We start from the raw sequence: 27,881 nt of genomic DNA, 5'->3' as shown, positions 1-27,881 counted from the left end.
GAAGCTCCCTCGTTAGCCCTGCCAGACTACAACAAGCCTTTTTTATTATATTTAGGTAATATGGCTCTCAGAGGTGTTAGGAGGAAGAGGGCGGGACTCCCCGCCCGCGTGACGGGGCCTTTTGTCACAATGTGCTGGGTCACATGAGGCGCGGGGGGTGGTTGCCGTGTGCCATTGTGTGCACAGTGACGTGCTTGCGGCTGTCGGCCGGGAAACCCCTCACTGGAACCCTGAGGCAGGGGTTCTGTTGGTGCCGTCGCCAGCGGTCGTGCCTGGCAGCGCTGGGTGCACGAGAGGGAGCCAAGGCTGAGCCGGGGCCGCGGAGGCCTCTCCCCATCGTCCTCCCGCCCACCAGCAGACGCCGTCGCGGAGCAGGCACCGCCTGGCCCCAGCCATGCCTGGCGTGCACTACAAGTTCTCTGCCAAACTGGACTTTGATACCATCAGCTTCCACGGCCTCCACATCTCCCTGCATGACCTCAAGCGCCAGATCATGGGCCGCGAGCAGCTGAAGGCATCCAACTGCGACCTGCAGATCACCGACGCCCAGAGCAAAGAAGGTGAGTGGGGCGGCGGGCACGGGGCCTCGGGGACCGCCCGGCTGGTGGAGTTGCAGACCACCGCATGGGGCTGCAGCCTGCGGGAGCCCCGCTCTGCTCTTTGCAGCTCAACTCAGCGTAGCGTGAGTCAGCCTGGGGCTCGTCCCGCCAGCGTGCGGGGGATCAGGAGGGCCAGCGGCACCGGGGATACGCGGGGTGGGCAGCGGTAATGCCATTCAGCCACGACCGGTAGCTGTGACTTGTATTGAGGCCTCACAGAGCTGTTTGTTTGGGGCTGCTGTTCTGACGACGGCCTTTGGATCCGTGCTTTAGAGCAGAGCTAGGCATGGAGGAATATGTGGTTGATGGGCGACATTTAGCGCTCACAGAAGCTTTGGTGTCCTGGAATTCTTCTAGGTAAAATGCTAAAAAGGTTTGGGAGGATATCTGTGGGGATAATCAGGACCTGTTTTAAAAAGTGGGGGTGTGGGGGTTTGGCGTGCCCTCTTCCCTGCTTCCTATAGACGCGTGTTCTGTAAAGGCAGAATTCCCTTCCAAAAGCCTGTTCTCAGGAATGATGCATTTTAACTTGCCTCTATTAAATTTGATGTGAATTTCATGACCTGTCTTTTATAACAGATGTTTTCACATTATTGTGGAAGAACTGCAAACTCCGTGACTCAGGTTTCTGTAACATTCTGACTCAGAACACTTGGAGAATGTGCTGTTCTGCTTATCAGGCAAAATCAACAAACTGTAACACCAAAATGGGCGTCTGAACTGGCCTTAGATGAATAGTTTTAGGGAAGAACAGTGCTCTTGGCAGACTGTCTCTTGAAGTCAGCCGTTGCTGGAGTTCAGTGTTGCAGCACGCACTTGACAGCTGTAGTAGTGCCACGATGTGATGTCTTCAGAAAACCTCAGGCTAACTCTGAGTGAAACCATTTGGCCTCACAGCTGCTGTCTTCAAGACTGCGCAAACTGAGCATTTCAGAGCAGACACTTCAGCAGCTTTTAAGGCTTGCCCTTCCCCGTGCCGTTTTGTTGATGTGCTAGTGTGGGGGATTTCTTTGGTTACGCCTCAGCGTGCAATTAATTCCTGGGCTGCCAGGCAGCATTGCTGTGTGGAGCCTTCCTAAAGGGTTTGGAGTTCCCCGTTTCCCTGGGTGAACTGAGGGTAAGCCGTGTGCCCATTCCAAAACCATGATGTTTCAGTGGAGCCCATGCAAGGTCTGTCTGGGAAGGAGCTGCTCGGGCTCTGTCCCCAGCAGGGCTGGGACCTCTCGGGGCTGTGCGGTCAGCGAGGTCAGTGTCCCTTGGCCAGGGGCTTAGGGCAGGTGTCTTTTAGTTCATTACCACGGGGTGTCCAGCTCGGCTTTCGCTTTCCCAGTCACACGCTGAAGTGGCAAGCCATGCCAATAAGGCATTAAGGCATCAGGCAGTCTGTGTAATCAGATTAATGACTGAAAGTATGTTAGATTTTATTGACTCATCCTTTCAAAGCAATGCAGGTGCTCTTTTGGAGCACAGTACTGTATAATCATAATGCAAATCAAAGTTCCATGAAGCATCTGGCCTACTGCACTAGCTAATTCAAGCAAGGATGAGATACCAACTGTGGTTGGGATCCTCTTTTGGTGGAAGCTGAAAATGCAGAAATAGCAGTCCAGTCTATTAATCAGGATGTTTCGAGGCAGTGCCAGCGACACAGAGGACTGGTTTGTCACAAAGTGTGCAAGTGGTGCTGATTAGAACAGAGTTGAAAAATGAGATGAGGAGAAAGCATATTTTTAAGCAGCAGGGAGAAAATGTGTTCTTGGGAAGTACCCTGTTTTCTGGTCGAGGCAGTCTGGCATGTCAGCAGTCATTTTGATCTCTTACTCTGCAGATCGCTTCCCCAGTCACGTAACAGCTGGTGAGCAAGACATCCAAGCCTAATAAAGGCTTTTCTTTGTCGTTTCGCATGTAGGCTTGCCTTCTGATGACTTCTGCTGAGCTTCTGTCCTTTATCGGAGTGAAAATACTTCTCTAGACAGTGCTCAGAGAGATGCCTTTGCAATGCTGTCAGCATCAAAATGGTGGATTAAAGCAGGCCATAAAAGAAAGTAGGAACTTTTTTCAGTAACCTGTTTATACCGTATATATGACCCAAATTATTAAAACTAGCAGATTTTTAGAATTATAGGTGAATTGAAAAATGGAATTTTTAAGTGGTGCATTAAATGTGAAGCAGTATAAATTTCAGAGCGTGGCTTGAGTTGTTTGTACTTTTTTGCAGGAAGAAGGTTGTGGATACTAATGCAGTTGTTAATTTAAGCTTTCTAAGTCATCATGAGGCAGCAGTCAAAGTAGCTGTTAACTTGCCTGCCTCCACTCGTTCCTTGAAATACTTCTTTCCTGACTGTTCTGTCTCTTCTGCTCCTGACTTTACTATAACATCCAAATCTTCCTTTGCTTTTGCAAGCTTGCTGAATTGAATCCTTAGTTTTAATCTCAGGTCAGATTGAGAAAAGCCCAGTAGCCACTCACTGTCCGTCACTGGCAGTAAAACAAGTTTTGTGCTCAAAGGGAGTAGGAATCACCCATGTTGTTACCTCCAGCTTGCTGAGTATTTCTGTTGGAGCTCTGCTTGGACACGTGTGAAAAGTCGCCTTGTTGCGCAGGAGGTCACTGCTCACTTTGCAGAGGTTGAGGTGTGTGGTGAGGCCGAGGGACGCTACTTTGTAGGTCCTGGGAGTTGCCAAGTCTCTGCCAGGGGATGCTGCTGCCCTCGGGGAACAGGTTCCTGCTGGGAGATGCCAGTAGGCAGATTACAAGGAATGGCTGCTGACAGTGCTTTAAAATATTTAGTCATATCCAGCTATCCTCATATATTCAGTCTCTTTCTCGGAGAGGTGCTACCCTTTGTAGTCATCCGCAGAACAACCACCATCCTCAGTCCGGCACAGGCACAGCAAACTCCTGTCTTTTTGTGGAGCCGCTGTTGCTTATCCTCCGTCTCTGGAATCTCAGTCCAGTGGTTTGTGGTGTGGACCAAAAGGAGTGCTCTGTGTGACTCCGTTCAGCAGGTAGAAGCAGCTGCTTTGGGCTTTGAGAACTGCAGCTGGCACGATCTCCTGGCAGTGGTTTGTCTGGGCCCGACAGCTGTTTGAGCTCCTGCTCCATCACACAGCCCCAGGGCAGGCCTTTCTTGACAGTGGCTGTGTGGTGGTGAGATTTTCCTTTTGAGAAGAGCTCCAGCTGTTGGCTTCAGGCTAGCACTTCTGTAAAAGCTTCTGTTTTTGTCATTAGTAGTCCTTTCTCCTATGATTTGAAACTGCTCCAAAGTCCCGAGGAAGCTTGCTGTTCGGCTCCGTAGGGGTTAAGATCAGAAATTAGTTTTGTCTCAAAGATTTCCCAGTTTTCTGAAGAAGGATTCCATCATTTGGAAATAGAAGTAAAATTTTCATTTCGTTGTTGAAATACTGTCTTCTGATAGGTATGTTTTGGTCTGAGAGAGGTTCCTGCCTGTAGGAATAATATGCTGAAAAATGGAGTGTAAATTGTGAAATATTCCTGTTCTGTGTGTGATCACTGAGTAAAACCACCCTGACGGAGCTTGACTAGACATACATCATCTTTGGTTTTCAGAGTATCGTTCCGATTCGTCTGTCAGGGTAAGGGCTTTTGATATTGAAGACCGTCGGCAGATTACAGGGAATGGCTGCTGACAGTGCTTTAGAAGATTTAATCTTATCCAGCTTGTGTAAGAACAAGATAAACACTGTTCTCGTGGAGAGGCCTTTGCATTTTAAGCTTATTCAGTCGAAGTGTCACAGGTAGTGTTTTTTTTTGTTTGGGCTTTATATAAAAGGTCACAAGGCTTCCCTCCTCTGCAGAAGACTAGCGTGGTGAAAGCCAAGGCAAAGCATGGAGAGCTTCAGGCACACTCTGTTTTCGAAAGGCTGTTAAAGCCTGTCTTTGTAAGTGATTTAGTTTGAGTGTCTCTGCTCTGCGAAAAGTGAATCGAAAGAATTCACATCCCTTTGGTTAATTCAAACTAGACGATTAGCTTAAGAGGGGAGAGACAGCTTTACTTTGAGCCAATTCTGCCTTCCTTGTGAAAGCAAGCTGAAAAAAGCCCCAACAAAAAAAAGCCTCTGTGATTCAAATCCTAGCACTGCAGTTTCATTACTGTCCTGGTTTTAGCTTGGATAGAGTTAATCTTCCTCCCAGTAGCTGCTGTGCTTTGGATTTAGTAGGAGAACAGTGCTGACAATGCGGATGTTTTCAGTCATTGCTATGAAGTCAGGGACTTTTCCAGTCTCCCATGCTCAGCTGACAAGCAGGTGCGCAGGAGCTGGGAGGGAGCACAGCCAGCCCAAGCTGAGCAGCGGAAATATTCCATGCCAGGGATGGCACGCTCAATTTGTAAGGGTGGCTAGCAGGGAGGTAGGCATCCTTTTTCTTTAATTCGCTTTTCTATGAGTTGGCATCCTCTCCTGTCTGGGAGTTCGAACTTTTGCAGGAGTTTGGTCTTCAGCAGGAATTTTGCAAAATTCATGAAATCTGCAAGTTCCAGGTTCTGTGATCGCTGCTGGGGAACTGGCTGGGAATCGGTCATTAGGTGGTGGGAACATTGTATTGTATAGAGTTTGTTTTGCATATTCAGTAGCAGTAGTAGCTGTAGTATTTCCTTTGTTGTCTTATTAAACTGTCTTTATCTCAGCCCCTGAGTTTCCCCTTCTGTCCATTTCTGCTCCCCATCACACTGGGGGGGAAGGGGAGGAGTGAGCGAGCGGCTGTCGGGACCTCGTTGCTGGCTGCTGCGTTAAACCCCAACAGTTTCCGTTGAAATGTGAAGCACTGCCCAGCTGATAAGTGTGGCTGTTGACGGATTAAGCTCGCAGAAGCAGAGTTGGCAGGCTCTCCTCTCTGTTCTGTCAGTCCTGAGCACTGGCAGCAGAAGGAAATCACTTTTAGTGAACACCTTGGAAGGCAATGGCACAGAGCTTCATGCTTTAGCCAAGCGCCTGTTTTGTTGCAGGGCAAGCCAGTCAGATGTTACAATCTGGTTTCTGCAGGGGAGACCTTGTTTTTCTCCAAAGATCTACTGGTTTTGTAGCCTACCAGAAGCAAAAGCAACTGAATCTCCATCAGGAAAGAACTTCATGCATTAGCAGACTCTCTTTTTGTGACCTCTGAGACCCTTTTGTTGTTGGCATTGAAACTACTTTTAAAAAAAAGAAAAAGATTTTGCTGCTTGTGTTTGATGATCAAACCCAAAGATTACTTGAAATGTACTGTTAGTGTGTTTGAGACAACAAAAGCGTGATGTTACATATAAAATGTTGCTTTCATAGCTGTAAAGGTATTCTCTGAAGTGCTATGTAATTACATACGAATATACATTCCTATGAATTCACAAAGGTTTTTTTTTCTGAATTCATGTTTTTTTCAGAATACACTGACGATAATGCCCTGATTCCGAAGAACTCATCAGTTATTGTCAGAAGAATCCCTGCCAGAGGACTCAGAGCTATCAGCAAAACACATGCTGCGTAGGTATCTGTAAAGCATTGCCTGCTCGGTTAGGGGTTTCAGGGTGTTAACTTGGTTTATGGACGTCAGTTCACAGAGGCGTTCAGGTTGTACCTCTCCTGCTAAAGCTGCTGTTAGGTTTTGGTGGAATGAGGTGGATTTTAACCTGTGTCCACCAAAGCAGACAGACATTTTTAGGCCTGCTGGGACATGGGGTTCAAACTCCAACAATGGTAACTTTTAAGATGATGCTGTTGGGTTTGTTCTTGGGCTTGATTGTTCTGAGACCCAAGCTGTAGATCCCGTTTCCTCTGTGTGGAGAGATTCCTTATTCTCTGTGTTTGCTTTTACTGCTTTTGTAGTAGAGAGAGAGAGGCATTTGCATTGTAGTGTAAACTTACCATCTGCTCCATCCTCCAAAGAGTCTGATTCTCAGTGTTTGACTAGTTCTTGCATTTGGGGGAGGGGGGTGGGATATGGCAAGTGTTCTTACGCCCCAAATCTGGGTATTTTTGCACACGAGCCTATAGAGGAAAGACCAAGGCTTGCCAGCTGGTGACCCGTGCAAACAAGAAGTTTAGAACTCTTAGAGTAATTTGTGATGAAGTAGACATGTGACTTAGGGGTTTTGTTTTAGTTGCGCTGCATGTCCCAAGAGAGACCAGTTTCTGGATACAAATACATTTCGACATTCACTAGACTATCAGAACACATTGTTTTGGTTTTCAGGTTCTGTAATCTGCTTTCACTGCTTTAAGCTGGGTACAAGTGCTTTATTTTAACTTCTGATCACCTTTATTTCTTCTTCCAGAAGTCGAACTGAGCCAGGGAGTGGAACATCAAAAGCAGTACGTAAAAAACCAATCTCCCACTTTTTTTCTGTAAAACTGCATTTAATTCTAAACGGTGTAGCCTTGTGCTAATTTTCCACACATTGCCTTAAAACATGGTATATGCTGTAAATGCACTGTATTCGATTCAGCATAGTAAAAGCTGAGGAATGCCATCACTGGCACAGTTCTAATGTGAATATTGGTATTTGTGCCTACTGATGCATTGTATTTCATATTGAATATGCTGGAATACTTCCTGTATGATTTTGTGTTGCACAGATAATGCAGGATCATTTTTAGATCACATAGGTTCGAGGTTTGCACAGCTGAGCGTGGTGCCATGTTCTACACCTGTCTGTCTGTAGCTGGTTAAATGAACGCTTGCATAGCTTGTTGTGTGCTTTTTGTTTCTTGCAAGAAGAATTGTTTGGAGTGTATTTTTTTCCATTTTCATGTTGTATCACTTAGCTTTTGTTTTTAAATACTTTTTTTTTGCCTAATGTTTTTTGACAATGTTATCAAAAACCATGGAGAACCTATTATTGTTAAACCTGGTGTCCTGTTTCTTACTTCTACCTTGGGGGTTCAAACAAATACAAACCCCAACTTACCTGATATGTTTTGAGGCCAGTTCTTGCAGCTAAATGATTTCTTTTCACGTCCTTAAAAAGTGGGTATTTGTTCTTAAGCCTGTGTAATTGAAATGATATTGTTTGGGCCCCGCTGAGTACATCAATGTCTTTCATAGATTGGCGTGAATGTAAATGGGATTATCACGTTCTGCATCTAATCTTTCCACTTTATCTGATGAAGCAGTTTAGTTTCACAGTTTGCCTGCAAATGAAAGCATATAAAGCAGAATGTACAAATTCTGGCAGCAGGTTAGAGCCTGGTGCTTTTGTGGGTAAGAGCCCTGTCCTTTTTCCTAACTTCTGCCTGCTGTCCGTTTTTGGGTGTGGGTGACTTCAGGGTTGGACGCTGCTTTAATTTCCCAAAGGTTCAGCCTTTCTTTAGTATGCCACCGCTTTGAAGATATATTTGGAAAAGGGGCAGCATTGCTCTTCAGGTTTCAAAGCACTGTCGTTCTGCTGCTGAAATAGAAACAAGTAACACAAGGAAATATCGAACTGGTAATGGTCTAGACCTTGATTTGCCATTTGGCTCGACGACTATGTGTAACTATGCATGTCAAAACAGCCCTTATGGTAAAAAACTTACTATGTGGTGATTTGTATTTTTCATCTTTATTTGAAGTATGACTGCTTTTTCTTCACTAGAATCATGTGAGGCATTACACTAACCCTGGATCACTGGATCTGATCACTTGATTAGCTGTTAGGATAATTTAAATCAGAAACTCATGAACTCTGGGTCTATGTTCTCTGAAGAATACAGCCTCTGATTTCCTTGCAATGGTATGCAATCAACTTCATATGGAAAACTTTTTGTATGTAGGTCTAAAAACACCAAGTCTAAACCTGACTTCTGCAATTCTACCACTGGTGGGTTCAAATTCCTTTTTGGACATCAGTGCCTCTCTATTGTGACTTTGAGTAAGTTGAACTGGCCCTCGTAGTTAATTTCATGCATTTACATAAACCACGTTTATGGTATTTGATATAATTCAGATGGGGTTTTATTTCTTGAAAACAGTATTTTTCTCTTTGTTTACTGCCATGCCTATAAAGACAAGTCCCAAGCTCATAAATAAAGTTCACATTCTTTTAGCCTCGCGTGTTCCCTGGCATGTCCGTATTACCTTTCCAAGGAGCATTTTCCCATAAGCTAACAGAGACGTCTCAGAAAAAAACAACAAAAAAACAACCAAACAATCCTGGAGCGGGAGAGAAGACTTAGTGTGAGATAGAACTAATGAAAGGTAGTGAAGGACAAAGCAAAACCATGCCCTTCTTGTTCGCTCTGACTGTCCCTGATTTGGGTTGTCAAGCCAAGGTGCAAGCCGTGCGTCTCTCTTTACAAGTCCCCTCTCCCTCTTGCACTGTAAAAGCGCTGCAGCCTCAGGTGCTGCTAGTGCTGGAGACACAACTAGCTTTATTCTTAAAGTTAGCTCAGGTCTTAGTCTAAAGTGTGGGGTTTGGGGTTTTTGTTTGTTTGTTTGTTTTTAATACACATATTTCTGTACACATTTCCAAGGAGAACGTGCATCTTAGTGTGGTAGGAAGAAGTCACTGGACAGCTTGTCAATTACTGTAGAACAGTAAAGCAGCAAAATTAAAAGGAGTTACGATGTTTTTTAGAAGAGCATGCACAAGAACTTATACTTTGAACATTTCTTCCTTGTCTTGCTCTTCTGTTAGCTATCATTCTACACTTCCAAATGTGCGCTGCTGTCCCACTGTTACTACAGCCAGAGCGAGGAAGTGGATACTTGTTGATTTAGTGTTCCTATTTCAGACTGCGAGGATCTCGAGGTGGTATTTGTCCTCAGAGGCTGCAGAAATGCAGAGAGTCCTGGCCATTGTCTGAGCGCTTGTCAAGCACAACGGTGATCCTTCCTGGCTGAAGTTTGAGTGCAGTCAGGCTATCAGGTTTTAGGAAAGCACTGTAATCTAAATGTAGCCCTCCAGCAGTGAGGTTAGCCTTTTCCTCCTATTTTCTGTGCCCCTTCCCACTCGCTTTATGTCAGTTCCTTTTTAGCCTTCTGTTGGAAATGGGAGTTAATATATTGACTGTTGATTTTGGGTGTTTGGGTTTTTTTTCAAATTCTTCTGCAGTATTTTCTTAAGGTTGTATACAGCTTTCGCAGAGATGTTTTTTCTACTTGACTGATTGGAGGAACTGGCAGGAAATACTATAGTAGAAATTTCAAGGGAAAAAAGGCACAAGATTGTGGGATCATTGGAAGATGGCTGTTGGACAAACACAGTAAATAGTACCCAAGTTACCTATTTTCTGATTTTGAGAACTGTTTAGTAGAAAGGAGTGCTATTACCTCCTTTAAGAAATTAGACCATATCCTGCAGGCCACATAACAACTGCTTCCTGGCAAAAAACGCAAACTAGGTAATAGTTTATGAACAGCTGTGTTTCAATTACTGGTCAAGAGGAGACTGTTCAATGCTAGACTCCAACAGAGAGCTTTCCTAATTTCTTGTTTGCTTCTGAAAAACCACAGAATTATAATGGTTGTGCTTCCGTGAGAGAACATAGGCCTGTCTTTCCACATGTAAAAAGCAGTGTCATGTGGAGCGTGAAGCTTCAAAATACACGATCCGGCTTCCTTTTTAACAGAACTAGGTACAAAATGTTCTGAAGAGAAGGGAAGTCGAATCCTCTGGTCAGTCTTGAGATGGAAAGACGGTCTCTTTTTGCCGTTCTGCATGTGATTTGAGTGTCTTTCTGGCATCGTTTTACCAGTGTAAGCTGTACTGCTGCTGGTGGCATAATGGAATTCAATATCCTGGAAAAACAACCAGATAAGTGTTACCCTTGGAAAAACTGCACTTTGATGTTAGTTCTCAATAAACACCGCAGCCCTCAAGCGGCCTGAGGACTTCATTCCTGCAGCTGCTCCAGTAGGTATCTGGGAGAGAGGAGTGTGGTTGCAATGGAGAGAAAAATTCCAGGATTGTGCTCTGAATCCATGCTTTCATCATCATTAAAAACTGGTTTTGGTCTGACAGCAAGGAGAATAAGATTAAATTCTCACACTTTCCAAACCAATTTGGGCAGTATGGCCCGTGGTCTAATAAAATACAGGAAATCAGTTTTCTCAGTTTTTATAGGCTACTCTGTCATGGGAAACACATTTATTTCAACACTTCGAGCAGTTTGGTTTTTTCTAGACAAAGTGGTGGGTTACTTTTATGGCTAATGTTTCGGATTGGTGCTTTTATTGGGGTTTTGTGGGGTACGGTGAGTTTGGCATTTTTACACTTACTGGCAGGAGGGGCAGCGTTCATGTCTCAGGGCTGATATGCCTGGACTTTGTTTTGACAGGCAGCTACTGTGTGCTTAGAAGCCTAACCTTGTGCATTTATGAATGATGAGACATTAACCGATTCATTTAAAAACTACACTGAAAAAAAGTTTCCTGAAGTGACGCTTCCTTCTCAAATAAACTTAATTTTTTAAAAATCCCTTTTAGCTGAATATTGACAGCTGCCTTACTCCTTTGACTTTTAAGCAGTGTTGAGCATTTGGCAAGGGTCTCTCTCCGAGATATTCTGGAGGAATGAGTAGATCTCAAGTGGCTTTGGTTGTTTTAGTTTCTTCTCCTTCATCACATCGGCACTCTCAGGCTGTCAAAGGTTTGGACTTTGTTTGGAACAAGTACAAATCACACCAAGTTGGAAATGCCTCTTTCAGTGACGCTCAGAGGATATAGTGCAGACTTTCAGACTACAGCAGAGGTTAACTATTGTTGTGTTTTGGTTGTAGAACTTCAAAATGTGTTTCATTTTTTGTGAACAGGTTGATGACTCTTCTGCATCTCTTCCTCTGGCCCAGCTTATTAAGGTACATATATATTCTTGTCAAATCCTTAAAAATCAAAAGAGTTTCCTTCATATTTTTAAATCTTATACTGTGATCTATAGCTGGATCACTGTTTCAATCTGAACACAACATTACTTTCATTTATAATAGTTTAAAATATTTATTTGAATCTTAAAATATGAGTATCTTTTGACACTGTCCTTTAAAGAGAAGCTCCCACTTTGGGAAGGTAGAAGGTGAGCACCTTGTCAGACTCAACGTGATGTGGCACTATTACTCATCTTCAAGACACAAAGAAGAAGAACCTCAGATGCCGTTTACCGTTTCTAACACTTTTCATTATTTTGCATTGGAAACTACCACAATTCTCAGCGAAGAATTCAATTCCTGTAAGTTGTGGACATTTCGGTGGGGTTTGCAAGAACCAAAACAGAGGCGTTTCTGTAACACGGACAACAGCGCTGTCGCGAAACCTGTCTGTGGTTCTGTAAACTCCTGTGAAGTTTGGCTCTAAAATGTGAAACACTGCCCAAGTGGTGTACACATTTCAGCTTTCTGGAAAATGCAAATATTTCCAAAAAGTGCAGGAACATAAGATAAAGCAGCTCAAAACTGTTACGTACTTGACCTCTTCAGTGCAGACCGGCTTAGCATGGAGGCAGTGTGTTACAGTCAAAAGTTTTCTGGTTTATTATTACTGTGTATTAAAGGGCATACTTGAATTGTGGTCTATTCCTAGAAATATTTTGTGGGTTTTGGATGTCTTCTGGAAACTCTTTGGGTTCCAACAAATTAGTCAGGTATCCATAAAGTTTTCTGTAAGAGTTCATGGAAATGATTTCAAAGATGTTGGTCTGGATTATGTTACTGTTCAGAAAAAATTGTGTGTATGAAACAACCATTTAATACAACGCTGAAACGAGTGGGCACTTTTCTGAATGAACGCGTATAAAACCAAACCCACGAGTGACTGATCTCAGTGATAGGTGCTTGAAGGTCCAGACCATTTACAGTCGCTCCCTTAGAGCCTGCTTGTATCTGGAATCACAGAATCACAGAATAGTAGGGGTTGGAAGGGACCTCTGTGGTTCATCTAGTCCAACCCTCCTGCCGAAGCAGGGTCACCCAGAGAAGGCTGCACAGGATCTTGTCCAGGCGGGTCTTGAATATCTCCAGAGAAGGAGACTCCACAACCTCCCTGGGCAGCCTGTTCCAGGGCTCCGTCACCCTCGGAGGGAAGAAGTTCTTCCTCGTGTTCAGACGGAACTTCCTGTGCCTCAGTTTGTGCCCATTGCCCCTTGTCCTGTCACTGGGCACCACTGAAAAGAGCTTGGCCCCATCCTCCTGACACCCACCCTTCAGATATTTGAACAAAGAGGACTTTAAAACAAATCAGCTGGCTTCACTGATTTGAAGATCTAGTTCTGCATAAGGCTCTATTACAATTTGTATATTAAAAGGGCACAATCAACTGGAAGAAAGTGCAGGTTTTTCTTACAGTAGTTCAAGAAGTTAGCAGGGGGGGAGCTTGGTCAAATTTCTACTGAAAAGAATCTTTTGTCTTGCTGAGTGACTTTAAAAAACTTGATTGTTTTTAATGCTTCCGTGTCTGAAGCTGAATTTCATCAAGCAGAAACAACTGCCCCGACTCTTCAGCTGGGTGTCCTTTCAATGCCATAAAATGGAAATAAGGATACTTGCATACGTCTTTCTCAGTGAAATGTGCAGTGGATGTCTTCTCCTTCAAATAGTCTGGGGCTTAAAAAACGGTTTAAAAACACTGAATACTACAGGTTTTTCTACGCACAGGTTCAGTCCACTCGGAATAGAATTGGATTGGTTACACAAGTCCTTCTGTAAGGCCCGAACAGAGCCTAAGGACTGGAGTGCCCAAGAATGCTCCTGTCAAGTAGATTGACAGGTACACAAAGACCATGCTGTGGCGTGAGGACTCCCCAGAACATCTCCAGGACAACTCTCTTTTGTAGAAGCAGCTGTCTTCATGCCCCCCACCTAGCGCTGTGCTGTTCTTTGCAGGACGGGATGAGTGATGTTGTCTTTGCTGTGTGGGCTGAAATGTGTTTCCAGTGTGTGTGCCAATAACTGTCTGCTCAACAGACTGCCAACCTGGCTGCGGCCAATGCTTCCGAAGAGGATAAAATAAAGGCCATGATGGTGCAGTCTTGCCAGGAGTACGATCCCATCAAGTAAGTGTTGAGAATGCCAAATCTTTTCTTTGGAGATTATGGAAAGGTTGTAGAGATGTTTGTTTTAGCAAGAGAGACATAGCATACCTTTTTCTTTTTTTCCCCAAAAATCTCCAGTTACATGAAAAGACCCGTGGGTCCACCTCCATCATCGTTCCCTTGCCGTTACTACGGAAAACCAGGCCACTATAGAAGGAACTGCCCGACAAGTGGGGTAAGGTGGTGGGGGACTGTTGCGGTGGGAACGAGGACTCGACCAATATGATCCATAACAGTCACCTTTATTAGCAGAGAATCTTTATTATATGGACAGCACTCGGTACAGCACTCGGTTGTGACTGGTCACTATTCATAGAGCGTCTATTAATAGAACACCCGGATTATATAGGCAGAACTTGACTATGATTGGTTACTATTCATAGAACGTCTGTTTACCCGCAGCTGGCCTTGGGGCATCTGTTTATCCACAGCCGGCCTCTCGATGGCCTTGAGGCCTGTGCTGCTGCAGAGTGATCAAGTCCATATTCAGAGTGTCTGGGCTGCTCACAATATGTCCCTGTTCTTCCAGAAATCCCACAGGGGACCTCTGGTGATGCTCGGGTTTTCATATTTTCACCTTGGCAGTCACAGGGCAAATGCACGAAGACTCCTGTTAAGAATTGTTTCTCTTGGGGTGAAGTACAGAGGTTCTAGGGCAGTGTTGCAAAGCTCCTCAAAATTCAAGGGAAACCTGGAATGATAAAAGCAAAATTTTCTTTCTTCTGGATCATAGACATTAAAGATGAACACAGATCTTTCTTGGTTAATTTTCATGTCTATTTTTATCTATTTCACTATTACTGTAAATTTTTCTGGTTTGAGCTCTTTTTAATGACAGTTCGTGGTTTCCAGTGTTCCGTATAAAACCAAGATGATTCTGTTGACCCCATCCACTGAATATTTGCGTGTTTTAATTACACAAGTCTCTGCTTGAGTTTTCATGCCACTGAACGTTAGTCACTGACTGTACACGCGTGAGGTGTGAATCCAGCCCTCGTATAGGGACGGAGAACAGAAGTTTCTCTGGTGACCGATTCAGGGCACGGAATTGAGCTCTGGCTCTGAGCTGCGCTTTGGAGGAGGAGCGGGTTTGTGTCTCTCCCCTGCGTGGATGGTGAGCTCAGGGATATTTCACGCTTAAGGAACCTGAAGTTAAGCCAAAGAATGTCGACTGAGTGCAAACCACTGCTCAAGCCTTCGGAACATCCTGGCTATATTCATTTAGGAAAAGAAGTATTTTAGCTGAGCAACCCCTACGCTAGGTGAAAGGAGAGGATTACAGGCTTTTGCTGCTTCAAATCAACATTGAATGGTCATTTGAAGTGTGGGCCTTAAGATGAGATATGTCTGCATTTCTTTTCTGAACAGGACAAAAATTTTGTGCCTGCTCCCAGAATGAGAAGGAGCACAGGAATTCCGAGGAGTTTCCTGATTGAGCTGAAAGATCCCAACACAAAGGGCGCGATGCTGACAAAGACGGGAAAATACGCAATACCAATTATTAATGCGTACGTATGGCCTTAAGTGGACTGACCAAAAGGAGAAAAACCACGCGTAGATGTCTGAGTGGTAATGCAACCATGTTGGCCGGCATCTGTGATTACGAGGGAGGAAGCATTGTCGTCGTATCTTCACCTTAAAATCTGTGATACTTTCTAGTATTAAAATCGCGGGATCCTGCCCCTGGAACTTGGGTCAGCTTATGGCATTTCTGTATTTCTGCAAAACATTTCAGTAGTGTTGACAGTGGGAGTCGTTCTCTTGGAAAGCTCATTTTGCTTCTGGTTTATGTTTCAAAGGCTTCTTGCAAAATTTAACAAGTGGCTGTTGCACTGAGGTTTCCGCCCCCTCTGACTTTGAGCAAATCCCACATGTGAAAGAGACAAAAGTTCTCCTCTTGCTCTAAACTAAGAAAATACTACTACTGTGTACTGACAGGAGTGGCTGTTTTAAAAAGCACTTGGTAGCACTTCTGCTTTTCTGTCGTGGATCTCCTTGGGTGGAAGCTGTAACACAGACTTCCTTTGTTTATAAAATGTAATTACTCGGAGACTAACTTTATTGTGAGCCTGCATTTACTCTTACCCCCTGGAAAAAGAGAGGTGGGATTCATTTCACCTGCTCTCTAGCTGTCAAAAAATCATTTTTCTTGTCTGAGCTAATTTCTTAGTGGATCCAACAAATGGGAGAGATCTGCAGAAGGAAAATTGTTCCCCCTCCCCCTTCTAGTCTTGTGGCTATAGAAAAGTAGTTGAAACTGAATGCCTACATTTCAGAAGGCTGATGTGGAGTGAGAAGAATTCCATCTATTACCTTCCTTTGATAAAATCCACAGCTTGGAGAAGTTTTCCTTTACCCGCCTTTAACTTTTTTCCTGTTTCCTTACCCCCTGCCCCCCCCCACCCTCCCCTTCCCGCAGGGAAGCTTACGCCCGAGGCAAGAAGGAGAAGCCTCCCTTTGTGCCAGAGGAGCTGCCCTCCTCCTCCTCCTCCTCCGATGCCCTTCCGGATGAGCTGCTGTGCCTCATCTGCAAAGACGCAATGACTGATGCAGCCGTTACTCCCTGCTGCGGCAGCAGTTACTGTGACGAGTGTGAGTGTTACTGCCTTGTTTGTTAGCTCAGTGCATCGCGTCTGATCTTCTGAAGCGGAAAGAGGAGATAACAAAACTACTTGGTTACCCGTTCTGTTTGATACTTAGGGATACCCTGAGTCGGGAAGGACTCTTCTTGTACAAAGGGGGAAAAAAGACAGAAAGCTTCTTCCCCTTTTCACCTGTCCAGTTGAATCCTCTTCACGCGCGGAGGGACGGCTATGAGAAGAGTGCACACCTGTGCAGGTGCTGACAGCGTTAGATACCCAATGCATTTAGTCTGTCCGCAGCCCTTTCTCTCGTAGAACGTTACATAGCCAGCTCTGGTGACTTTCTGCAGCCTGCAGCAAACGGATCACTGGGCATTTAATGACCATTCTGCTCCACGGGAAAGCTAGCTAAACCCTTCAGAATGCAAAGCTCCTCATGGTCTTTTGAGATGTGTTTTCTTCATTAACCTTGAGGAGGGTGACTTCTCACTGTACGAGACAAGGGAAAACAGACCAGTCAAAACATCAAGGCACAGCCTGCTCTGCATCTTCAGATGTGACAACAGTGAAATACCAAAACTGTACAGTTCTTTGCTGCGTACTAGAAATCTTCTGCACTCTGGAACCTTTATAGCTTCATGCTCTGAACTGAAGACCATAGTAACTCATTAACTGTATGGTGTTTTTACAGCTGATTAGAACCCCCAGCATTTCCGTAGCTTTGCTAAAAACTATTTGGATGATTCTAATTTTTCACAGGTATTAGAACAGCATTGCTGGCATCTGAGGAACATACCTGCCCAGCGTGTCACCAGGCAGGCGTTTCTCCTGATGATTTAGCTGCCAACAAGTTCCTACGCCAGGTAACATGATGACTTTTAAATAAACTGTTTGTAAGCAAAGCCTGTCTGCAAAAAGCTGAAAGGGAAGAAAACATTAATTGACAGCTCCTTCAGCAAGGCTAAATTGAATAAAGCTAAATGTTCTTTTCAAATGCATCGTTTGTTGTTACAGCAGCTCACAACTCTTCAGAGATGCTCTGGCAAATTGAGGTCAGGCTTTTGGTTAACAGGATTGCCTCCCTTTCAGCTCGGTATTAACACTGAAGTACTGAAATGCAGACACTCGCGGTTACCAGCGATTAACATCAGTGTTTAGTGGGATGCGTTCCTCTATCTGTCTGTTGATGTATTTTAGGATTGATAGCATTTACAGGAATACACAAGGAATTTTACTCTCTGGAGGCTTTTGTGCGTCTATGTACTCAAGTTTTCTGTTACCTTTTTGTAAATGTTCTTCTGCCTCCAGGCTGTCAACAACTTCAAAACCGGAGCTGGCTACACCACAAGGTTCCTTCAGAAGATTCAGCAGCAGCAGCAGCAGCCACCACCACTGCTGCCTGTCGCACCTCCTGGACCCTTTCAGTAAGTAAATCTGTAGATCAACCTGAACAGAAAAGACACCAAAACGCTGCAGTTAGAGTCTTCTTCTTGAGCTCCCCCGCTGGCAGTTTGTGTGTCACTAGTGCCAGTCCAGATAATTGTGGGAGTTCTGGCTGCCGCTTCTGCTCGGAGAGAGGACACTTTGAGATGCTGGACGTGTGCCTCATGCAAGAATTTTCTTAGCAGTGTTGCTTGTGTGGTGCCCTTCTCAGTCCTTCAGTGCAGGTTTACCCTGAAGGAGGAACTTTTTCCACCTGATGTCTGGAATGCAAATAGCCGCTCTGTCCAAAGCCTGTCAGGCTCCTCTGTGCCGTTGAACGCAAAGGATCGCAATCCAAAAGAAGCTCTGAGGCAGCCCCTGAACTAGCACACAAACCTTTCCTCGGAAAGCTGCTGTTATCGCATCTTCCAAAACGGAGATGCAGCGTGGGGGCTTTACATATTCTAATGCTTTCATGCGCAACTGGCTTAAGAAAATATCTGGTGTAGATTTTTTTTTTTTTTCAGTTTACAGTAGTCAGGCTTTTCACACCTTGGACTTTATATTTCAAGTAGCTCTTCAAAACCCTGTGTGAATCATAAAAATTTGGTTGTTTGTTTGTTTTTTTTTGTAGTGCTGCCAATACCGCTGTATCTTCTCCTGCTCTGGTGACTGCCACCGAACGTTCTGAATCTTCCTCTCTGTCAGTGAGCCGTTTGTTGGAAGAGGAGGTAAGTTGATTTCAAGAGATGCAGGGATTCCTCTATTGTAGTGGAGCTTATTTTCCACCCCTTTGCATTTTTTCACAAGGGCTATCAGGTTGCTGTCCTAAGACAAGCAGCATTACCGAGTCTCCTGGGCCCCCAAAGGCAATCAATCCCCACCACTGGTAAGTCAGTATTACTTTAGAATTTCTTTTATCAATGATCTTCAGGTAAAGTGAATGGGATTTTGTTCTGTTTCCTCTCCCCGCTCCCAAAGGTCATCCCACGAGAGCCGGTACAATTCGCCCAGCAGGTGCCAGACCAGGCTGGGAACTGTGAGTATGGACAGAAATTCGGTGTATTACTACTTGTAACCTGTGAAATGAGGCTGTAACACGTAACTGATGCAACAGCAGATTTATAGTGACAGAAGTGTGCACAGATAGTTGTGGAGAATACAGATGGTAATTAATTTTTAAATGGCTTAACTGGAATTGGCTTTAACAAAGGGGATCTGTGCTTGCAGTAAGATTATTTCAAGGAAATCTTTTTGAGGATCTCTTGAATTGGTGAAGGACTTTGACAGGAGGCGTGATGCTAATGAGCATACGCAGAATAATGGGAAATGATTCTTTAAAAAATCAGAACAGAAAAACTTGTGAAGAAAAAACTCAGGGTAGCTGACGTTTTCTACCCCCAAAAATCGCTGGGGCAGGAGTCTGGCTAGCTCTCTGCTGGCGATGCTGTCAGTCTCTTTCCGAGAGCAGTGGCACTGAGTCCTGGTACGAGAGGCCGAGTTGAGAAGCTTTTTGATACGACTCTTGTTGAAATGCGGTCACTGTCCCTGGGTAGAGCTAGCGGTGTGTGCAGCATTTTGCTAGGACAGCTGGCTGGAAGTGTTGGTTAAGTAGTCCTGTCTGTAGGAGCGCAGTGCAAGTATTTTACATCCCGCACAGACTGCCAAAGAAGTAGTGAAGTTCAGCAGACTGAGCTGGCATTTTAAAATGGAGCTTTACTGACTTCAGGCTAAATGCTGTTTTCCTGATGTTTGATACTGCACTGTAGCCATTCAGAGTTGCTCTTTCTGCATCTCACTGCAACAAAAACGATTTGCACTGCGAGTAGTGGTGGAGTCGTTAAAAATGTGCGTGCTCACGTACCAGTAAGGCCAGTATACACCACCTTGAATCAATCAGTGGCTGTGGTAGTTCATGCGCCAGAGGGGAGTGGAAAAGACTGACCCTTCCTGCATGTTTTCACACTAACAAGCAGCAGCTGTTCTGTCTGGTGAGCAGAACCTTTCCCACGTCATCAGGTTCTGCAATTTGCAGTAGCATTATGTCGGCAGCTGCGTGAATCTTTGACGTGAGCATATAGACAGGAAGAATAAACCCTAACCGAATTTGGGAGGAAAAAAAACTGTCGAGAGTGACTGTTTTGAATGAACTTCTATTTTTTTTTTCTTTTTTTTTAAGGTCCAAGTCTCCGTATAATACTTCACCTTGCTGCAGAAGATCACATACCTACTCCAAGTCGAGATCTGCCCGCTCGTGCTCCTCCTCTCGATCATTAAGGCGTTCCCACTCTCGTTCCCGCTCACCATCGCCGCCGTATCCAAGAAGAGGCAAAGGGAAGAGTCTAAAGCATCGCTCTCGGTCAAGGTCACACAGGTCTCAACATTCAAGGTCACGCTCACGCCCATGCAGAGGACAGCTTTCACAGTCAAGGTCTCCAGGGTTTAGAGGCCAGTCTCCCGCCAAATGGACTGCAGCTCGAAGGGGAGGAGAGAGGGAGCGTTTTAACAGAGGCACAGAAGGTCCATCCTGCGATCTGAAGGCTTACTGTGGCACTGAAAGCAGTACTGTTATTTCCAGTTTGACTGACTTTAGAATGGCTTTACTCTTAGTAATGGAATGACTTCAGATGGTGATAGCAAGTAACTTATTTCTTTTGCCTTTAATAAAAATATTAAGACATGATTTCAAATAATAAACAACATACAACAGAAAGAAACTTGATTTGATATGTTTTTAATTAGATGTGTTGCATATTACAAGCCATGTCAGGTCACTGGTAATCAGCCTTGACTTTGCTGTTCAAAAACAACAGGGCTAAACTTGATCAGTTCCCTGAAATCATTAATTAAAATAATAAAAGTCCCTGGGAAAAAAAATAGCAAAGAGTCATTCACAGCTCCAACAGATACCGGAGCAGGCCATCTGCACAGATTCAGTACAGCTGTATTTTTCAGCCCTTTGGTGACATTTGTATTGCATATGCACACCCCCAGCTCGTCCAGAACATCACACCGCAGGCAGAGTCAGGAGAGAGAAAACGTCCTTTTACTGTGGACACCGAGTGCGGGAGCCTGGCAGTCACAGGGGCTCCTCCAGGAGCAGGAAATCAGCACCTGCAGCGACACGGTCAGAGAGCACGGATCAACGCGCAGAGGCAGCAGCAGCCGCGGCTCGGTTCCCCTGTCTCTGGGAACACAGCGCACAGGGAGCTGTCGACAGCCCAGCAGACAGAGCTGCTGCCGGCAGTGGCTGCGCGGTGGCTCTGGCGCCTTGTCCCCACGGGCGATGCCCTCGCAGAGCTGTGCGTGCGCAGAGAGGCCCCGTGCCCCTGTGCCATGCAGCGGGGCTCCGTCGGGAGCCCCCGGGAGCTGCCGTGGGGTCCTTCCCAAACCCTGCGCAGCACCAGCCCGAGCTGCACTGCCTCAGAGCAGCGCTCAGAGCTGGGAAAGACGGGCAAATGAGCGCGGCACACACCTGGGCTTCTGCACTCGCTGGACCCTCCTGCTTTTTTCCACTCCCCGTCTTTTTCTCTCTTGCTTATTTTCTTCTCTTGCTGGCATTCCCTCTCCTCTGCCCACACCTCTTTTCTCTTTCTTTTTCTTCAGTGTTCATGTTCCTGGGGGGAGCCTGCAAACCTTTCCATCCCACAGTGGGATTAGATAGGGGAAACCAGGACCCACTGGAATCAGTTCTGCATTTCACCAGAGCTGACTCCTTTTACCTGCTTTCGTCCAAAGGCTCTTTGGTCCTTCCGCACATACCGGGGAGTCGAGCGGTGTCCCTGGGCTGGCAGGAGGCGAAGTGACAGGTGCCTACACCAGAAATGGCGGCGTCAGCAGGTGGCAAGGGGCGCCCAGGAGTCGTCAGTGACCGTTTGGCAAACAGGCTTTGCTTGGGAAATAGGTCTTGCTGTAGAAAATTTGGAGGTATTTCCTTTGATTAAGCACACGCCTAACACATTTGAGGAACAACCTTTCCAGTTTCACCTACAATGTATCACCCCAAAGAAAAAAAAACACCAAACCCACAGAAACCCAGCAGGGATGGAACGCCAGGAAGAGGCCCAGCAGCCACTTGGACTCATCAGGAACCGCCCTCCCACACCAGACACATTGTCCCAGTGGTGGTGGAGCTGCCGTACCTCTGCCGTTTCCGATCCCACCACCGCTGTGGATGTGCCCATGGGCGCGGGCGACTGCTCAGCTGGGGGACCAGACAGGTCAGCCACCTCCTCCCCAAAGATTTCTCCGCAGTTCTCGGTCATAAACTCCACCAGTGTCTTCACCTGCACACAGCAAAGCCTTGCTCTCAGCGCAGGGGCAGGCAGGCAGCCTCTCCCACTCCTGACCCTTGCTTCGACGCAGCAGGCTGTTGCTGTGGGGCTGCTCTTCCAGGCAGCCACCCCACCAGCGTCTGCTGGAGAGAGGGGGCAGCCAGGGACCTCTCCACAGCCCAGCTCTGATCACCATCCGGCTGCAGCCATCCCGCTTCAAGAAAGCGTACCTTCTCCGTCACCTCCAGCATGGCCTCCAGCGGCAGCAGCTCCTCGTTGGGTGGGCTCAGCAGGTTTGGCCCAACGCGGATGGCCAGGCTGATGACGCTCATCCTGCTGCTGGCTGCGTGCTGGCCGATGTGCTGGAGGAGGGACAGCAGCCGCTTCAGGAGGACAAGATTTGCTGCAGGCAATCTGCCGGCCACCCTGAGGGAACAGGAACACCACGATGACAAAGCAGCTGTTGCCCCAGCCCTCCTCCAAGCTTGCCAGAGGCAGCTGGGAGCCAGTGGCTGTGTTGCGCAGCTCTCCAGGGGCTCTCACAAAATCACAGAATCACAGAATGGTAGGGGTTGGAAGGGACCTCTGTGGGTCACCCAGCTCAACCCCCTGCCCAAGCAGGGTCACCCAGAGCAGGCTGCACAGCACCGCGTCCAGGCGGGGCTGGAATATCTCCAGAGAAGGAGACTCCACAACCTCCCTGGGCAGCCTGGGCCAGGGCTCCGTCACCCTCAGAGGGAAGAAGTTCTTCCTCACCACGCAGTGCACAGGAACACAGTGCAGAAATCAGGAACATGAAATAAAACGAGGAGCTGACATGTGACTGCTAGTGACATGTGCTGTGACAGTTAACGAGTGCGTCCCGTGTGACACAATTCCTTCAGAGGATGATGTCAGAGTAACCCAGAGGTGTTTTTCTCCCCTCTCCCTGTTCCAGGTTTCCTCCAGTAATCGCCAGTCTGATGCGACTCATCCGACGGAAGCTTGCCAGCAGCCGTCACTGTTCCTGCTTGTGGAGGTGAGTTTCTTGTGACAGGGCTGTCTGCCCCAGCGTTTCCTTTTCGGAAGCATCTGATGTTCAGCTGAAAGAGAAATCAGAAATCTTCCACTAAAATTCACGCTTTTCTTTGTTCGTTCTGTTTGGGTTTATGGTCCTGGATTGTTTATCAGCTGGGTAGGTGCAGGAGCGCGTGTGTAGGAACACGGTGGAAACCCTGGAGCAGTGATGGAGCTCTGGTTTCAGCAGCAATGGAGGGATGTGTCATGCCTGCACCCAGTTTTGAACCAGCGTCGCAGTAACTAAAGTTTTTGCATGTGTTACATGATGGATGTTACATGATGTCCTTCATCTGTTGTGGCTGCTTTAGTTCTTGACTCCATCAAAATCAGCTGTAGTGCTGGAAGCTGCAAAATGTTCTCCTCTTCTTGTGTTATTTGGTGGTTATTCCAACCACCAAACAGCTCTGTGTGGCTGTGCTTTAGCTTTGCAATGTGCAACATTTATGTCAGCAGAGTTCCAGTAATTGCTAGAAATGCAACTGTGGTGTTTGGTTTGGTTGTTGCTTTTTTTTTAAAGTATAAACTATTTCCTCAAAGTTTTAGTGGATTTCATTGGCCAAAGTCACAAGGCATGATTGCACCTTGATTTCATTCAAGCTGTTCCAAGGGAAAGTACTGAAAAATGCTACAGAACCTCTTTCAGCTTCCCCTCCTCCCCACCCTGCTACTAAAGCTGCTGTTGCTCTTTCAGACAGAAGGGCTGTCATTTTCACAGGGTGTCTTTGTCAAGTTTGGCAAAAATCCCGTTCCTGGCTGTGCCACTCCTTCCTGGGTCCTGTCTGTGTGCACACACGGCTGCATTCAGTGGGCGGAATTACGGGAAGGAGTTTGCAGCAGGCTGCTGTCGGCCATGGGCAGTGCTATGGAGTAGTTATTTCTGCAGTAGCCAAGTAGAGCTGTGAGGAACTGGGAAGCGTGCTGAGGTCTGACGTGCCTGGAGACGTTTGGTGATGTACACGTAGCATGGGGTTCTTTCTTCCTTACAGCCTCTCATCTGTCTGTCTGTCTGTCCCAAGGGCTGGAGGCGTCAGTTAAACCCAGTGGCTTTCCACCACAGATGGTGAAAATCTCAGGAGTACGACTTTGGTGGGTCCTGTCGGCACGCGGGAAAGGGCACTGGTCTGCCAAGATGATGTGACATCCTCAGAAGAGTTTGGTGTCTTTTCTCACTTTTGGAGTGTTGCCAAGTTACACTCTGGGCTTTCTCATTCTGCTCTGATCTTGCAGAAGCTCGGTCCTTCTTTGTCCCTCTCCTGGGTACCTTTCTGGAAAGCCATTCCAGAGGCCCGTGGTGTCTGAGCAGGGGCTGTGTCCCTTCGCGCGGTGGCTGTTGGCGAGCTGCCAGCTCACAGGGGCTGGTGGCTGTCACCCTCCTTGCTGTGTGAGGGACAGGGAGCAGATGGGACCCCGTGCTCTCCTGGCCTGCCTGGATGTGTGCTTGGCAGATGTGAGCAGATGGAGATGGCTGCTTTGTTGAGAAGAAACAAGAGTACCTCTGAGATTTAGTCAGTTAAATGCTCAGCTGTTAGGAAAGAAAGAAAAGGCTTCCAGAGGGTGGAAGGCAGGGTGTGGGGGGGCGCCCCGGGGCATGCTGGGAGCTGTAGTCCTGGGGCCTGCCCTGGGGCAGGGGCTGCTGGGTGGCCATGTTGGTTCGCGGGGCATGCTGGGAGCTGCAGGCCCGGGGCAGGGGCTGCTGGGTGGCCATGTTGGTTCCCGGGGCATGCTGGGAGCTGCAGGCCCGGGGCAGGGGCTGCTGGGTGGCCATGTTGGTTCCCGGGGCATGCTGGGAGCTGCAGGCCCGGGGCAGGGGCTGCTGGGTGGCCATGTTGGTGTGGCAGGGACAGGATCCACTCCAGGCCCCGGCTGAGGTGAGGGCTGGGGCTGCCCGTGAGGGGAGCGGGGCCGTGGGGCGGGCACTGGGGGCTGTGCTGCCTGCTGGCCACGCGAGGGGGGCGGGGGGGAGCTCCCCGCTGGAGCCGGGCCCGGCCGGGGCAGCCCCGGGGGGGAGCCCAGAGCTGGGGAGGGGCAGGGGACGGAGACGGAGCCCCCGGGCACAGGCACCAGCGGGCTTGTGGGCTGAGCAAGGGAAGGCAGAGCTGCTTCTCTGTGTGTTGCCTTTCCCTCTGCTCCCTTCTCCCCTCCCTGTGTGTTGCCTTTCTCTCTGCTCCCTCTCCCCTCCCTGTCCCTCGGTGAGGCTGGTGTCCTTCCCTGGTGTCCTTCCCTGGTGAGGTGAGCTCCCAGCCCGGGCTGAGGGAGAGAGAAAAGGGGTGAGGGGGGAGGGGTCGCAGCCCTGAGTGTGCAAGTTTCATACAGACGCCCGGTTCTGAAGATACAGCGTGTGTGTGGGTCAGCGTTCCTGAAGAGTTTTTTTCCTGGTTGATTTGATGCAGCGTGGTACATTTTGGTGGGAACACGGGGATGATGTATCCGAAGTTGCTGAAAATGAGGTGATCCTGGTCATAGGTATTATTTCTTTGCCTGTTCTGGGAGCATCATTCTGCATGTATTGCTAAATGTATGTCTTCATTTCATTGAAACTGCAGTGTAAAACTGGAAATATTGTACCTGCAAAAGAATGGGAACAGCTGTCCTTGTTCGCCAAGGTGAGCAGAGAAGCAGTGGGGAGCAGTTTGCAGGATCAGAACTTCAGCCTGCTCTGGGTGATAGACCCTCAGGTGGGTAAAGAGAAACCTCGCTTTTTGAAATACAACTCTTCCTATCATGGTATTTCTTTTGTTCGGTTGTGTTGGCAGTCAGACTCTAAACATGTGATTAAACTGTTAAAAATCAAGCTATTTAAGGATTCTTTACTGTCTTAAATCTCATTACAAGCAGTGCACTGTGTTGCCCTGTGGATACTGCATTCTCATGAGTGACCTGACTGGAAGTTTTCCTTTTCTTTCTAGTACAGGGATGCATTTATGAAGGCAAATCCAGGGTACAAGTGGTACCCCACAACAAACCACCATGTGACGGCTCAGACATCCCCTGTTGCAAACAGGAGAAATCCATGGGCTTTGCCTCAGACTCTGGGAGAGATTCACTAAGCCTGAGGAAAGAGACTACAAGGTGAAGAAGTGCCCCAGTGTCACTTCAGCGTGGCAGGTGAGATTTCCACCCATGTTGCTCAAACACAGCAGCTTCAGTTTGTTTGAGGATGCGGCGTTGGAATTGAACTGCAAGAGCAGTTTTCTCTACTGCACGTAGTACTGTAGTGCTGATACCTTTCATGTCCCAAATGCGGTTGCCAAGACTCGAGTTAAAACTCTGCATAACAACCTAAAATTTTCCTTAGTGCATGATTGTTTTGAAGAGTCAAGTCCCGATCTGTGGCATATCATAACGCACACCCTGTATTGGGTCCAGATTTGACTGAAGCTTATTTCAGGGCTATCTGCTGTTGAGGATTTTCATTTTCTAGTCAAAAGGGAAAACGCTGGTTAGAGTGATTCACAGATCCGGTAATAACCTAACAGCACAATGTATGCTGTTAACCAGGTGTCCTTTATTACGGCGCCGGGCACACGGGGGATCTCTCCTCCAAATGTGTGCGCCAAACACCCTTTAATTTCAGGTTAAATAGAACTACAATATGCATATTAATCGTTATATTTCCGAGAGCGTATGAATCTATTCCAGTTCTCCTTTAGCAGGTGTATTAGAGCTCCTGGGTGGTCTCTGGTGGTCTTAGGTCGTTACTTCATCTCTTTCGGTAGTCTTCCTCACTTGCCCGTGAGTTACATCCGGGGCGCTGCGCATGCTCGGTTCGTTCTATCTCGTTGCAAAACTGCAAAGCTGCTTTTCGCTGGTTCTTGGTCGCAGCTCCTGCTCTTGTCACAGTCTTGTCCTTGCTAAGTTTGCTAATCTATAAGGAGAGCTTGCAACTTCCACACAGGTGCTTTGTTAAAACTAAAACTAGAAAATACCACTGCAGCTACTTTGGTAAAGTGTCATGTTTCTTATTATTCCTTCTATCAAGAGGTGTTAAAGTTCTTCTGGATGAATGTACCACAGGCGAAAACTTTTTGTATTTAAATCAGTAGAACTGCTATTTAACTTCACTTAAAGAGTGCCCTGTTGTCTATTACATCTTGGAGAGGAAAACATAAAAAAAAATCAGATCTGTGACTAAGTGTAGGTGCAGTGCCTGAACGAATGAAAAGCAGGTCATCTCTCACTGGTGTCCACAGACAGCAGAACTGTTGCAGTCCTGACCTTGAAATACAGAGACATTGACATTAAATACTGGCACCTTAAGAACCTTGGCTTTTACATTGTCTTTCTATATCTCATTTTAGTTTGCTGCCACTCTTTTGTTTCGTTTGTCCCTTGACTTCCTTCATCCTCCTCCCTACTTAGATCTTGTAGAAGGCTAAGTTTTTGAAATCATTTCCTGTATTTGTGGGTATTGCTTGTTTTGCTGTAGATCTCTAGCTTTTTGCATAGCCTTGCTATGTCTGTGTTCGTGTGCTGCCCTCAGGTTTTTAGGTTTTGCCTTGACTTCCTTAATCTTCCTCCCTAATTAAGTTTTCTTTCTAAGTCGAAGGGTTTCCAGAGTGCCCTTGCTTTCTACATTGTGTTACTGCAGTGGATTTAGTTTGCTGCCATGGGTTATTAGATTTGCCCTTCCTTAATCTTCCTCCCAATTTCAGTGTTCATATGAACTCTGAGGATTTCACATGTTGTTGTCTTCAAGAGTTTTGTGTCATTCCTTAGTGCTTACCTTTATTGTTCTATTATTTTTTTCGTTTTTCTTTTAATCTCTGTCGGTTTTTCACTTTTTGACATTCATTTCTTGGTCTTCCTTTCTGCTGTAGTCATTCTGTCTTGGTTTGTGTCTTTATCCTGGCTTTTTGCATTGTCTTTCCACAGCTGTTTCAGTCTGCTGCCACTCTTTTGTTTCGTTTGTCCCTTGACTTCCTTCATCCTCCTCCCTATTGAGATCTTA

General features: G+C 46.5%; 1 protein-coding gene across 1 annotated transcript; it reads left to right on the top strand.

Annotated features, from left to right (window-relative positions):
- The first annotated feature begins 394 nt into the window (after positions 1-394).
- On the top strand, positions 395-14,661 carry LOC142360186 (E3 ubiquitin-protein ligase RBBP6-like). The gene is made up of 7 exons (XM_075412424.1): positions 395-560; positions 5,980-6,079; positions 6,871-6,907; positions 11,327-11,371; positions 13,469-13,557; positions 13,675-13,771; positions 14,599-14,661. The coding sequence occupies exons 1-7, from the start codon at positions 395-397 to the stop codon at positions 14,659-14,661; spliced, it is 597 nt and encodes a 198-aa protein (XP_075268539.1).
- Positions 14,662-27,881: the final 13,220 nt, after the last annotated feature.

This window comes from Opisthocomus hoazin, unplaced genomic scaffold (assembly GCF_030867145.1).
Source record: "Opisthocomus hoazin isolate bOpiHoa1 unplaced genomic scaffold, bOpiHoa1.hap1 HAP1_SCAFFOLD_53, whole genome shotgun sequence".
NCBI lineage: Eukaryota > Metazoa > Chordata > Aves > Opisthocomiformes > Opisthocomidae > Opisthocomus > Opisthocomus hoazin.
This window is presented reverse-complemented; position numbering and strand designations above follow the sequence as displayed.

What these genes read in the sequence shown, in the direction of transcription:
- LOC142360186 (XM_075412424.1), top strand. Translation starts at nt 395, where the DNA reads ATGCCTGGCGTGCACTACAAGTTCTCTGCCAAACTGGACTTTGATACC. An exon ending in CTCTGGCCCAGCTTATTAAG is followed by an intron (nt 11,372 to 13,468) that starts GTACATATATAT and finishes TCTGCTCAACAG; the next exon opens with ACTGCCAACCTGGCTGCGGC. An exon ending in GGAACTGCCCGACAAGTGGG is followed by an intron (nt 13,772 to 14,598) that starts GTAAGGTGGTGG and finishes GCCCTCGTATAG; the next exon opens with GGACGGAGAACAGAAGTTTC.